The 13025-nt window shown below is 43.0% G+C and overlaps 1 protein-coding gene across 20 annotated transcripts in view; it reads right to left on the bottom strand.

Annotated features, from left to right (window-relative positions):
• Positions 1-37: 37 nt before the first annotated feature.
• kif1aa (kinesin family member 1Aa) overlaps positions 38-13025 on the bottom strand; it is a 44368-nt gene continuing 31380 nt past the window's right edge. For 9 of the 20 annotated variants that reach the window (XM_031872961.1, XM_031872962.1, XM_031872967.1 and 6 more), the window contains 20 exons: positions 12837-12927; positions 12631-12749; positions 12489-12544; positions 11075-11183; positions 10827-10893; positions 10640-10724; positions 10438-10543; positions 8571-8597; positions 6737-6760; positions 6171-6285; positions 5924-6057; positions 5773-5834; positions 5541-5686; positions 4544-4732; positions 4285-4356; positions 4072-4193; positions 3667-3810; positions 3382-3574; positions 3168-3286; positions 38-3083 (listed from right to left, as the gene is read on the bottom strand). In XM_031872961.1, coding sequence (XP_031728821.1) covers positions 3041-3083; positions 3168-3286; positions 3382-3574; positions 3667-3810; positions 4072-4193; positions 4285-4356; positions 4544-4732; positions 5541-5686; positions 5773-5834; positions 5924-6057; positions 6171-6285; positions 6737-6760; positions 8571-8597; positions 10438-10543; positions 10640-10724; positions 10827-10893; positions 11075-11183; positions 12489-12544; positions 12631-12749; positions 12837-12927 — 2023 coding nt within the window. In that variant the 3' untranslated portion in view covers positions 38-3040. The remainder of the gene's footprint in view (positions 3084-3167; positions 3287-3381; positions 3575-3666; positions 3811-4071; positions 4194-4284; positions 4357-4543; positions 4733-5540; positions 5687-5772; positions 5835-5923; positions 6058-6170; positions 6286-6736; positions 6761-8570; positions 8598-10437; positions 10544-10639; positions 10725-10826; positions 10894-11074; positions 11184-12488; positions 12545-12630; positions 12750-12836; positions 12928-13025) is intronic. The other 11 variants (XM_031872965.1, XM_031872976.1, XM_031872982.1 and 8 more) reach the window with 3 other exon arrangements.

Genomic DNA, 13025 nt, shown 5'->3' with positions numbered 1-13025 from the left:
GATGCCGTAGAACTTATAAAGAAGAGGAGTCCGTGACTTTGTGTTGCATAATTTCCATGTTTATTTCATATATGACAATGTGTTTAGTGTACACAAACATTTTACGCTAAACTCTCAACACTCAGAGACACTGACTGAACTACTGCCCATTGAAGATTTTGTAAATGGGTGCAACTTTATAATACACTGTTCACAGCAATCATGTTTATATACAATGCAAAATAATTTGAAGACAGGAAAAAAAAAGAAATAATTTGAAAATAGAAAAAAACTAAGATTAGATGGAAGCACAAAAATGTGAATGAGGTTCCTTTAAAGGGGGAGGGAATAGAAAAAGTAGATTTGTGAAGGTTGCCAGAGCATGATGGTGACGGAAAAAATACAAGTGAGACAGTAAGGTTACCTACAGCATTACTCTGTACAAGATGCAATGCCTAACAGGGCCACAATGAACCAAGCTCCCCTCACACATCAGTGGACTTATTACAGGTATATCGCACCACCTCCATTTGGTTCCCTGGCAGTAACCTACCCTACAATCAACAAAGAACCAGACTGTGAAAACAAAAGACAAGTCAACATAACCAGTCCAGTAGTTTAACTTTTTTCCAATATCAATGTACATTCAGTGTGATTTATTTTTGTGTGACTGCACCAAGAAAACTTTGGTTGGCTCAAATGTGACGCACATTAAAAGGCCCAATGAAAACATGGGGATTAATCTCAACACAGAGATCAGACTGGAGCAATACCGGGCTCACATTTTAAGACTGGGGTTTAAAGGATATGAGACAGAAATGAGTGATCGAGACAGTGTAATGCACAGCTGGGAATTCCCTCAATGACGATGCTATAGCTGGATAAGATATAACTGCAGTCTCTGCCAAGAAAGTCTGTGATAGACTTTGATGATCACAGGACTTTGTTACATAAACTTTGTTGATTAGCCACAACTACTGACAGTTGTGCACACATGTCGGGTTGTAAAATGTTTTAAGATAAGTCGACACACGGAATACTTTTCAGCCTCTGAAAATATGGTATTGTATGGATTACCTCAGCAGCAAAAATAAAAACGATTTGCTGTTACAATGTAATCCTCTGCTAAAATGTACTTTGCCGTTAGATAGAGCGCTTTTAACAGTTTGCTGCTGTGAGATGTTGTCCTCGTATGTCAGTGAGCATGCGCTCTAGGCTGGCTGACCTGAGGCATGCTCATCAATCAAACTTCACACAACAACTCACAAGCTGTCACTTGATTTTGAAGTCAGATTCATACTCGAATGAAATTCAATAGAAAATTCAGTCGCACTTTTCCTCAAAGTTGAGATGAATGGATAAAAAAAAAAGAACAGGTGTACATTGATTTTTTTTTCCCCAATTCAAAACATGATTGTTGAACACAATCCTGAAATATGTTAAAGTAGTTTTTACTGTTTAGACATGAAGTATACTCTATATACTGCTGTGTTATGGACGTTCCGTGTTATATGACAGCTGATTGCCATATTAGATATGTAACATGGACATAAATGATACCTTTTCTGTCTGAATATGTAAGTGATGACGACGATGGAAAGCAGGAAAGTGATGTGATATGATCTGCGGACACTTCCAGAACTGTAATATAGCAGCATGAAGGATGTAGTTTGATGGTCCAGAGGCTTACTGTACAGTACGATTGAAAAAAGAGAGGCACTACATTTAATCAATGTACACATCATTCAGAAAACCAGTTTCTTCATCTGTACTGTGAGGAACAGTTTATACTTTAGATCATTTCACAAAGTAGCTTTGTGCAGCTGAGGATGGTCAGACCACCTTAATATTTTCGACCTAACAATTTGGTGACCTTTTCAGATGTATATCAGTTGGGTCAAAGGTCAGGTGTGACTATCCTTAGGGGGATAGTGTCATTCAAGTAATCTTCAGCACAAAGAAAGGGGCCAATCATAAACGGTTTTAAAAGCATTAACTGCATGGGGGGGGGGGGGGAAGATTGTATTATTCATAATACAACCTTGTTTCACAATACAACCTTGTTTCAGGAACTCATATTAAAAAGTGCGGTGTGCAGAAATTGCACGGTACTACTACTTTAGAAATATAAATGTCTTTGTAAATAAATACATGCAGAAATAAATAGTAAAGCTGTTAAATATCTAAATATATCACATTTTAAAACAAATAGAATTCAGGTAGAGAATGAGATCAACGTGGGAGGATTAATGGTGACGACATGTGATTACTTATTGTGTGAATGCAGATGCCCTTGGTGCTCCTACGAGTAGCTAAAACGACATGGATTGATCAAAATGCCACAAGAACTACAATGATATGCCATTCCCTTACCAGGCTGTGTGCTAAAGTTTCTAAGAAGTTTAAAGATTCAAGTACCAGAAAGAAAAGAGAATTATTCTCCAGAGTTACACTCAACTGTCTTTTTTTTTTTCTTTTAGCGTGTACTTTCTAGCTGTACGTTGTATGCAAACCAGTTTACACACTGTATATACTGTATATATATATATGTATAGCTGTAGAGTTGAGAGCAATCTGCATGTTTTTTTTTCTATCTACTGATGCAAATGGAGCAATGTGATCCTCACTGACGTGGCAGCTTTAGGTAAAAATAAATGTCACTGCATTGTTTTTAAGGAGTAAATGTATAAGGCTCGATGTGTCACTGACAACAACTACAGTACATTACCATACGTATGTGTTCTGAGATAAGAAACTGTTGCTACTTCCGCCATTTTTCCTCGATCGTACAGCTATGAATAAACTCCAGTACAGTACAGTGACAGCTTTTTGGAGAGGTTCTTCTGACTACGAGACTCACGACGCAGCAAAGGCCTGACACGAAATGGGCGCTTTAGGTGCTGAGGACACTAGTGATAAACTGTGAACGTACAGGGGAGAGATGGTTGTTGGTGACTGTGGTGGGGTTGGGGGGGGGGGGGGTCAGCACAAAGGGAGGAATAAGGACAAGGATCTATGTACATCTCAAGTTCATCCTTCCCTCATGGGATGTGAGTCTTGTTTACATCCTCATCGGTCCAGCTCGTCTTCTCGACAGCTTCGACCTGAGAGGCAGAGAAGAAAATGTATTTGTATCAAAGATGCATTTTGTGTGTGTTTACTTTTTCCTATTGATGTATATTTTTTACCTGATAGTTCCAGCAAGGAGGGGATTAAACGCATACAGCCAGTCATGCATCTCCTTGTCATTAGTGGCTTGTAGCAATATTCCACGATGTTCTGTACACACGGCAAATGTGTACGGGGTCTGGTGAAAGAGCCAAGAAAAAAGCTTAATATACCATACGTGATGTTTTCACCAATAACAGATCAGAAAGAGGGAGTCTTGGGTTAATCACCAACCTTCAGCATTGCCTGCTGGTCCTCGCTGTACTCCACCTGGGCAGATGAGAGGTTGAGGATAGCCCGCTCCACAGAGTCTCTCTCCGCGTTGTAGATGTAGACGTACGGCCGCCGCACAACGACATAGCGCTTCACCCATCCGTTGGTGTGTGGCTCCAAGAAATGCAAGTAGCCCTTCTTCGACACAATGGGGCTGCAGAAATAAGAGATCAAATGTTACGGCATGTGAAACCAAGAAAGATGTCTCCACAGCACTAAGTGATGGAGTCACTGTGGCAGACTCACCTGACTCTGATCTCCTGGATGTCAGGGAAAAATCTGCGGATCCGTGGTTTGGCTTCAGAGGCTCCGTTGACGGACTTCTTGGCCTCCGCGTCCTGCTGTGTGTCAGGACTCGGGCTGACGGCGCGAGAGCGAGGCATCGGGGGTCTGCCGCACAGAAACAGGAGGTCTATGAGCCCTAGTAACAAAGTAGCTACCTACGCCTTATGCAACCAAAGTGATGAGTGACATAACCCTCATTAGAGCATCATGTTACCACACTACAGCACACTATATTCAAAGGAAGGGACACGCAGTCAGCAATACTCAAAATGCAGCTAATCCAGACCGCCACATGCAACAGAAGCTACAACGGCTACAAAGGATGACTCAGCAAAAATAATCATACAAGTGTGTCTTAGCACTGACCTGAGTTCAGCATCCCCATAGCAACCCTCAACCAGCGACGGGCATGTTGAGGAGGGTGTGATTGTGTTGAGAGCAGAGATTGAAGCGGAGTCTCTTAGCATCGTGACGGACATCTCTGAGATCTGCAACACACACAAACACACAAATGAATGCTCGCTCAACTGTGAGGAACCAATCAACAGGCATTCATCTGATTGAGTGTTTGAGCACTACCTTGCTCTCACTGGCGCTGACGCACACATGGCTGTATTCTCGGTTGAAGGAGTGAGTGAGCAGACGCAAACACTGTGTGAAAAAAGGACAGGGAGCTTAAAATGTCTTCTATGGTCAGATACAATCTGACTCAATTCACATCTGTAATATCATAAAAAGGCATCATATTCAGCACAGACTTGACAGATCAGGACAAACAATTAAGACTGCGCTTCAGTCAAACATGAAAGTCAGTATTCGCTGAGTGACGATGGCTGACCTTGGCAGCGAGCTCCCTCTGCCTCTCAGTGGTGATTTCAGAGCTGGAGCTGACCTCCTGGTCGACCTCGGGGGGCTGAGGAGACTCGCTCAGCTCCTCAGTGATGCAGGACTGCAGGGACTCCTGGCCCATAAGCATGGTAGACTCCAGTTTCTCCCTCAGGAGAAGGTAGTGTTTGGTCTTCTCCACCTGAGAGAAAAACAAATCAAAATCATTGACAATGTCCCTTGTGAAACTTAAAGAAAGTTGTCTGGAAGCAACCTTTGGAAATTGCGCAGGAAAACTGTTCAAATCGACAAATTCCAGTCTGGTTTCCATCAGAGGCACAGCTGCTTTCAATACCATAAATCATATTTTATTATATAGTTTGAGGAAGTGGGTTGGGATATCTGGTACTGTATAGCTCTTGAATGGTTTTCATCCTTTTCTTCTAATCATAACATATTTGTATGCATTGCTGACACTACGGAGTTCCTCAGGGATCTATCCTGGGTCTTACCTTGTTTTCCCTTTACAGTCTACCTTATCCATCAACTTGGCTGCGTCTCTTATCAACACTACGCCAATGATATCCAGTTTTATGTGTATGTGAAACTAGGGCAACTTCCCAATTTGGCTACTTTACATACTTGTTTTTAAGATGATAGAATGGATGTCTCCAATTCCCTGTTCCCTGGCTTCTTACTCAAAGTTGAGTTCAAGAAACCGATTATATTCCCAGCTGAGCTTTAAGAAACATCTTATGTGAAACTTTACATGTTGTTCTTTTAAATGATGTCAGTTTATATTCACATCATATGTATATTAGGGTTTCTCTCTATGAATTCATTTCATATCTACAGTATTTACTTAAAACCTTAAAGAAGCAAAGGCTTTCATGACGGTACACTTAGACACATTTATGGTGAAGGCTGGTAACAGCAGCATAACCACAGGTAGGCTGCTAGGTTAACACAAGTAGCTTGTGCTATAAGAGAAATGTAACTTATGCCCTCACGTCTTGGAGGAGGCTGAGTTTCTCCAGCTCCCATTGATGGTCCAGAATGAGGCTGTCACTACGGGGCCTCCACCCGGCCAGGTTCTCCTCCCCACGGACGTAGGCCACCGAGGTGTCCAGCACTCGCCTGCGTCTCCTCTGCATACCTGGAGTGGTTAGTGGTCAGGTGCAGGGTTAGAAATGTTGCAGAGGCAAGCTTAATGCAAAATGGCAACTTTGTCCCGACTCTCACCTGGGCTTCCTGCATCTGCCAGGTTACACAGGCTGACCTCATAAACTCCAGTTACACGGTTTCTAGAAGAAGAAAAAGACAGAGCTCTTTATCAACATAGAGAACACAGGAAGTGCACAATATTTGCCAAAGTCTGAAGTTTTGAACTCACCCATCTGGCGCTCTTAGGCTTCCAGTACCAAAAAGGTTTCGGATAGAGCGCGAGGCCGAGAGCTTTGTGTCTCGAGAGTAAAACACCATGCAGATATCTTTGGTTATGATTGCGGGCTGGGTGCAGTTCTCCATCTAAAAGGAATGTGAGGAGGGATTTCTGACATTGATACTCTACAGTAATTCACACATCATTTCTGATGCTGTAAGAGCCATTTCTCTGGTGAACACAAGGCACTGTGCTGTACCTCCAAGTAGGCAGAGAGGGTCATGTAGATCTTCTCCCCGTACGGAGTGACTCGGTTCAGCAGCAGCGAGTTGTGCATGGAGCTATCCCAGGCGGCCTCGAAGCGGTAGAAAGTCCTGAGGTTGTCCGAGTGACAAGAAAATGAATCAGCAGTCAACTATTAAGTCCTGAACTACAAATTAGCAGTCAAAGCTGAACCCATGCTGAAGCCTGTCAACCTAACAACAGAGATGTAAACATTATATCTCAATAATCAAAAAAAATTCACATACAGAAAGTGGACTAAAATCTGATTTGTGACACAGACAACATAGTATTATGATGTTTAAAAACTATTCATTTACTATTAGCTTTGTATAGTATGCAAACAGTATTGCTTAAATCTCAGTACAACAAAAAATATCAATGAAATCTTTTTGCATGCAACAGGCTGAATGAGGTAATGCTCTGCTTTGTACAAACACTACAGAAAAGCAAAGAGAGCTGAGATGACTCTTAGTACAGAAAAAGGAAGGGGGGGGGGGTGATGATAGACAGCCAGATGAAAGGGACATGGCAGTGAAATACCTATGGTCAACTCCCAAGGAAATGCTGTGAGAAAGAAGAAATCAGCAAAAGAGCAGAAAGTGAGAGACAGGAAGTGTGTTGTGGTTGTGTTGGCTTGCGTGGCTGGCATGGTGTTTGTCTTTTTTTTCCACACTGTTATCTCATAATGTAAAACACTGCCGTGGATGGTACAGCTCACCCAAGAGAGACCGTTGAGCCATCCCTTGGAACCGTAGAAAAGCTCAAATAACAGTGTGTGGCCGTTCCCCGATTAAAAAAACAATGCTGCTTTCTGTTACGCCTCTGATTTACTCCATACGTTAACATACAGCATTTTTCCCCATCTCCCCCCGAGGGGAAATAATCACACACTGAAAGCAGTTATTCCCTCTGGCCCGAATCCCAGTACAGCCTTGACTTTAAAAAAAAAGATAATCTGAGCATGAATTGTAAAAGAAAAATAATGTTTCTGTAAGCCGTAAAAAAGGGGCTGAATGGACTCTTCATGAGGTTCAGATGTTGGGCCCGCTGGCTTTGGACTGAGGTGACCCTTGTGGGAAAGTGAACAATGTGTCACCAGGAAGAAAGCAAACAGCACTGAACTGAGTTGACTCTGTGGTAAGGAGAACTCTCTGCTGTTCTGTGTGAAGAAAGGGGATTCAGTGTAGAGATGGCTTGTTTTGAAGTAATTAGCAAGTGCGTTAACTCACACACTCACGAGCAGTTCTTTCCCAGTAGTAGAAAAGTGTTTGCTTACACTACAAGGGAGCAATTTCCTCTTTGCACTACACCAACATGTGCTTCGCTGCGTTTTTACTACCTCCTAAAAACGCGGGAGCCAGGATTGAAGTCATGCTGCTGGCCTAACATGTGAGGGGCCGTTTGTTTCTGGTGTCTGGCAGAGTCCTGCTGAGGTACCAGATTCAGAAATATTCACAACATTGCAGCAATACTGAGCAAAGTGCTACTGGTGAGGTAATGGTTCAGTGGATTACATTTTAACAGCTGCATTTTAACAGTGTTGCAGAGTGGGTACTGTAAATGATGTGATCCATATTACAGCACGGATGACTGGTGTTCCTGCTAATAATCTGTAGCTGTGATGGGAAATACTCGCTCTCTGTTGGGATTAGAGATGACTAAGAAAAGCATATCCATGGAGTCAAAATATTGCTTCACTGCAATATGAAAACAACAAACAGAGTGAAGCAAGTAGCAAATAAGCAGCATTTTCTGAATGTTCTTGCTCAGGACAGGATGCATCTCTTTGCCTTTGTTAGTTCAAATTAACTGTGCTGTAAAACTGGATCACTTACACCCTCTTCTGGCAAGTACTAATACCTCTCACCCAAATGGAATTTCTTCAGCACAGCCACTAAAGGGAGCACAATCATGTCAGATGGGACTTTTTAAATTGAATCTATGGAGAAATCAACAGCTGTAAACAAATCAGGAATCAGAGAGTGTGATACTGGCCCCACGACACCTCCTACACCTCCGGCAGAGACACCGCCAACGACAGTCCACGTGAAGCAAAGCGAGCCATGCAGACCCTGTTCCATCGTAAACCACAGCCTGATAACAGCTCAAACACACACACACACACACACACACACACACACACACACAGCCAGCGCAGCAAGACAACCAGGGACATGCAGAGCCACATCCCTCACATCTCATGTAGGGATGAAAACAAAGAGGCACGGATGAATTGCTGACAGCGATGGCAGAGTAGGAGAGAGGGTAAAGAAAGCACTGGAGGCTGAGTGGGAATGACAGGGCGTACAGGACGTTAGAAAGATGAGGCGTCTGTTTAACTTAAGAGCATGAGAAGAGAGGCAAAATAATATACCTAGGCATGTCCGAATCAAGAAACTGTCTGCAAAAGCAAAAAAAAACAACAACATTCTGTTAGTGGACTGGAGGGAGAAAAATGTTAGCATCCACATATATATATATATATATATACCTTAATATTAGTCTCTGCACGACTGAGCAGAGACCACACTTGACCACAGCCTGACCTGGTGCTGAGCCCTTAAGCCCAATTCTTGGCCGCTGAGCCCGTAACAGGACAAACGCTGAGGGCTGAAAACCCAAAGGGGTCAGCACCGCGGTCAGAGAAAGGCCGGTCGAGCAGGGCCGCTGGACAGTACTGCGTGGAGCGCGTGGCTGCGTTAGATTAAAACTCAGTGAACCCAGGTCTGGGTGATGGCGGTTGCTGGTATTGTTTGGCTTTTTGTTGGGAAAGCAGAGGGATTAAGCAATGAGCCGAAAACAGAGGGGCACCAAAAGCGTGAGTTGAATGGCGAAAATACTTTACATTTTCCATGAGTTGAACTTGGATAATATAATAATTTTGGATGAAAGATATTAATAGAAAAACTAAACTGATATTTGTCCACTCGAATCATTGTCAATATACCTTATTAACACATGCTGCCACTTTATGTGCCACCATACAGTGGTGATGTTAATGGTAAGTGGATGTTAAATGAAAACCAGTGAAGAGTTAACAGGAATATATAATAATTACTGCGCTAAATATATGCAAATAAACATGCTACCTACATAACATATGACACAGGTTCTCATTATAATGCTTAAATTTTAAAAATGTAAAGAAACGTACTGCCCCCTACTGGCTGGCTGCAGAGCTGCATAAAACATTACTTTACCACTATTTAAGTACTTAGGACCAAGGCCCATTTTTTTGTGGAAACCTATGTACATTTTTTCCGATAAGATGTCACAGTCACAAGTTTGTTTTTTAATTAGACATTACATCCGTCAGTGCATGATTAACAGAGATTGTTTTTCCGTTGTTATCTTCAGTCTGAAGAGTTAATCATGGGATTCAATAAAGTCGTGATGGTTTGGCATCACATTGAGTCCAAATACAGATACTTGATGTTTATTAGTGATTTTACACTACGCAGTGATACATGCTGCTGGAGTTAGAAAGACATGCATTTTAATGTCATTTTTGGTGTGCTACTGTATTAGACCTTTTTCATACAGTCAATCGAGGGTGCTTGGTTAAGAGGTGTGGCTTTTTGGGGTCTACAAGCAGCTTCAGCGTTGGGGTTAGTGGATCTATTCATGGCTGAGAGATGAGACGGGTTAGAGGTGAGGTGGTAAAACAAGGTGAGATGCAACGTGTAGGCACAATGATGACAATCAAATGAACCAAAAGCACAGATAAGCACCAAGGAGGGTCGCACAGCCAGCGTGGACCAGTGAATTCATGACTCAAATGTGGCCGATTTCAAAAACACCTTTCCGATTCACTTTGCTCATGGTCACTCTGTTTTAATGTGTGGCCTCCTGCAGTTAGAGAGAGAGGAAACTATTCTCATGCAGACACAATAATAAAAGATCACAAAATAAGTATTAACATTCAGGTTGTGCCTCTTCTGCCATGCTTTTTATGGACAGGGTACAGCAGTACAGCAGTTTCACTACTGTGTGCCATGCATCTGCCTGTTCCAGTGCAGGAGCTGCCACAACAGCAATAAAGTGAGGTCCTCAGATAACACTCTTGTTGAGGCATAGAACTGTTTCCAAATTCAGCCAAGCTGTCACAACCTTGTAATAAACAAATAACATACATGTGGCCACTAATATTGAATTCCCGTCGACCATATATATTGAAAATCTAATAAAACCTATAAAATCTTGCAAAGATCTTTCCATCACATGTCTCCACCAGTACGTACCGGTCATCCCTCATGGGTCTGACGTAACCAGCAGACAGGATGTTGAGAGAGAGAATATTTGGGTCAATGATGGTCTCATCAGCTTCAAGGGTGTTGCGGAGACGACCTAGGAAGACACAAGTGCCCCAGTTAGAGCAGCTCACACACGAGGCAATATCTCCGGTCGGTTTTCAGGACAAGACCGGCTGATAACCAAACTCACCCACAACAAGCTCCCGGATATCCTTCCACTCCATGTCACCTCCTGACTCGTGTACAATGGTAACAGTGACTCTCCTCTGCAGGCCCTGTGGTTGTCAAGAGAAGACCGAAAAATAGACGTGGTTATGCCCGGTTCATTTCTAATAATCCAAATATCATATCTGCTCACAGAGTGATGATGGACATACCTGGTGCAGTAGGAATGTGCCATGACAAGGCATTCCTCCTCTGTGGTCCACCACTGCAGGGATGTAGCTGAGGAGACACAGGTGAAAACAAGCCTCGCTGATTTCATGTGCCACTGACTAACGGTGCTGGAGACATTTGCAACGTTTTTTAACATCGTTATAACTATTCCATAACAATAATTAGTCAAGGGAAGCTCTCCCAAAACATTCCAAATCATGTTTGGCGAGGGGTGTCTCAGGATACTCACTCTCCAGTGGCCTCCAGCTCACAGATCTCAAAGAACACCATGAGATCATATTTGCAGTGACAGGGTCCTGCCTGCGGGCGGGTCATAGCCGTCAGCTTAGTGGCAGGTACTGTGTTTGAAACAAAGGATATAAGAAGAGTGTAAGACAGGTTGAGAGCAGACTTGTGGATAACAGCAGGGAGCTGCTCTACAGCTACGCAGGGAAGAGAGAGGGAAGAAGAAAGGAAATCAGTGATGCAGGGAAAGAGAGGAACCGCTTCATCCTGCAGAAGAAGCTCCTTTCCTCCGGCCGATTTATAGGCAACTCCTGCCTATAAAGGAGAATACCACTAAAGTTTGTTGTGTTATTTCAGATTTTACTTATGTATTCATAAGTCTTTACCAGCTCTGGCTTGAGGAAAAGCATATGCACAAACTCCTTGAACATTACTCTCCTTTAACAGTATTGATGTTGTTGATCATCATTGTTTTGTGGACATTATTAAATCTAGTCTCACGATTGGTTAACTGCATTCCTCCAATTGTTCCACTAGAGATCAATAAAAATAGTCTTATCTATGTAATAAATGCATATTTAACATTCCCATCTTAGAGAGTATTATTCATGGCCGACTACTGCAGCAGAAAGGCACTGTGATCCAGTTCAACAAGAGGGAGAACTGAAAGGAGAATCCAACACGCAGGTTTCACAGTAAACACACAGGACACCAGAGAGCCAATCCAACTGAATCCTGACACAAGAAAACTAACTTTTTATATCAAATAGTTGCATTTTTAAAAGACCTTAAAACTTGCTAATGATTAGTTCTTTTTTGGGACACTATCTCCCACTCCACAGTCATTTACAGAACATCAACCCAACAGACGGAAGGACTTCAGTGTTACGTGTGAGCAGAGTTGATGCTTGTTGTCACAGCAGCTTCCACCTCTACATAAAAGTAACACGTTGTGTACTCAGAAATATTACTCAATTCATTAACTGCTTTGGGAGTCCTTTTTGAAGTCACACCAAGATTATCACTTGATATAAAAAGGCTGTCAGTCACAGGATTCACTTGGATCCGACATCAATTAACCAACCCGGCTTCTGAGCTTTAATAACTGAACAGATAGAGATGGGCGGGGCTGTCAGCTGAGCTCGCTCGTTTCCTTCCAGTAAGAAGGAAGCAGCCAAGCCAGCGGCAGACAGAGCGGTGTCTGACAACGAGTCCACCAGCACCCTATTGAACACATCTGGGACCAGGTATCGGATCAGGTCCAGCGATTTCTCCCGGTCCGGCGAGGTGTCGGAGTCAACTGCTCATACCCAACAACATGAAGCTACGATGACATGACTTGCAGGCAGACCAGTACGAAGACAATACAACATGAATAAATGGTGGAATTCAAGCCACTCTGCCAAGAGTTTATTTACCTGGTTTGGACAGAGGCATCACTCGTGGGAACTGTCTTCTGCAGGGACGTAGTGGACTGGTAGTGGAAATAATAATCGTCATTTTATGAAAACACAACTGTATACATTTTATCTGTCTACCGGTAGACTTCTTGACTGGTACCTGATGACGTCTTTACAGATTGGAAGAAAAGGCTGTTTCTGGTAGTGTCCAAACACCTCAAACACAATTGGCTGAGTCTTGATGTAGTCAACGAAGGATTTAGTCACCTCAACAGCAATCTATAAAAACAACGCAGTGATGTTAAAGCACTTCACCTATTCCAACCTCACAGCTCATCATTGTACCGACTGGGTGGTGCTTCTTACGTTCTGCACGTGGTAGAAGCCCAGAGGGGGGCCGCGGCCGGTGTTTTTTAGGGGTTCGGTGGAGAAGGCCTCATCGTGGCGGTGGATGAAACTGAAATCAATCCAAGTTGCATAATTTACATGTGAAACTGTAAAATGAACAGGATAAATATTGACAATCATGGGGGGGGGGGGGGGGGGGGGGGGGGG

The sequence above is a fragment of the Anarrhichthys ocellatus genome, unplaced genomic scaffold (genome assembly GCF_004355925.1).
Source record: "Anarrhichthys ocellatus isolate YVR2014 unplaced genomic scaffold, GSC_Weel_1.0 scaffold67, whole genome shotgun sequence".
NCBI lineage: Eukaryota > Metazoa > Chordata > Actinopteri > Perciformes > Anarhichadidae > Anarrhichthys > Anarrhichthys ocellatus.
The sequence above is the reverse complement of the archived record's forward strand: the minus strand, read 5'-3'. Positions and strand labels throughout refer to the sequence as shown.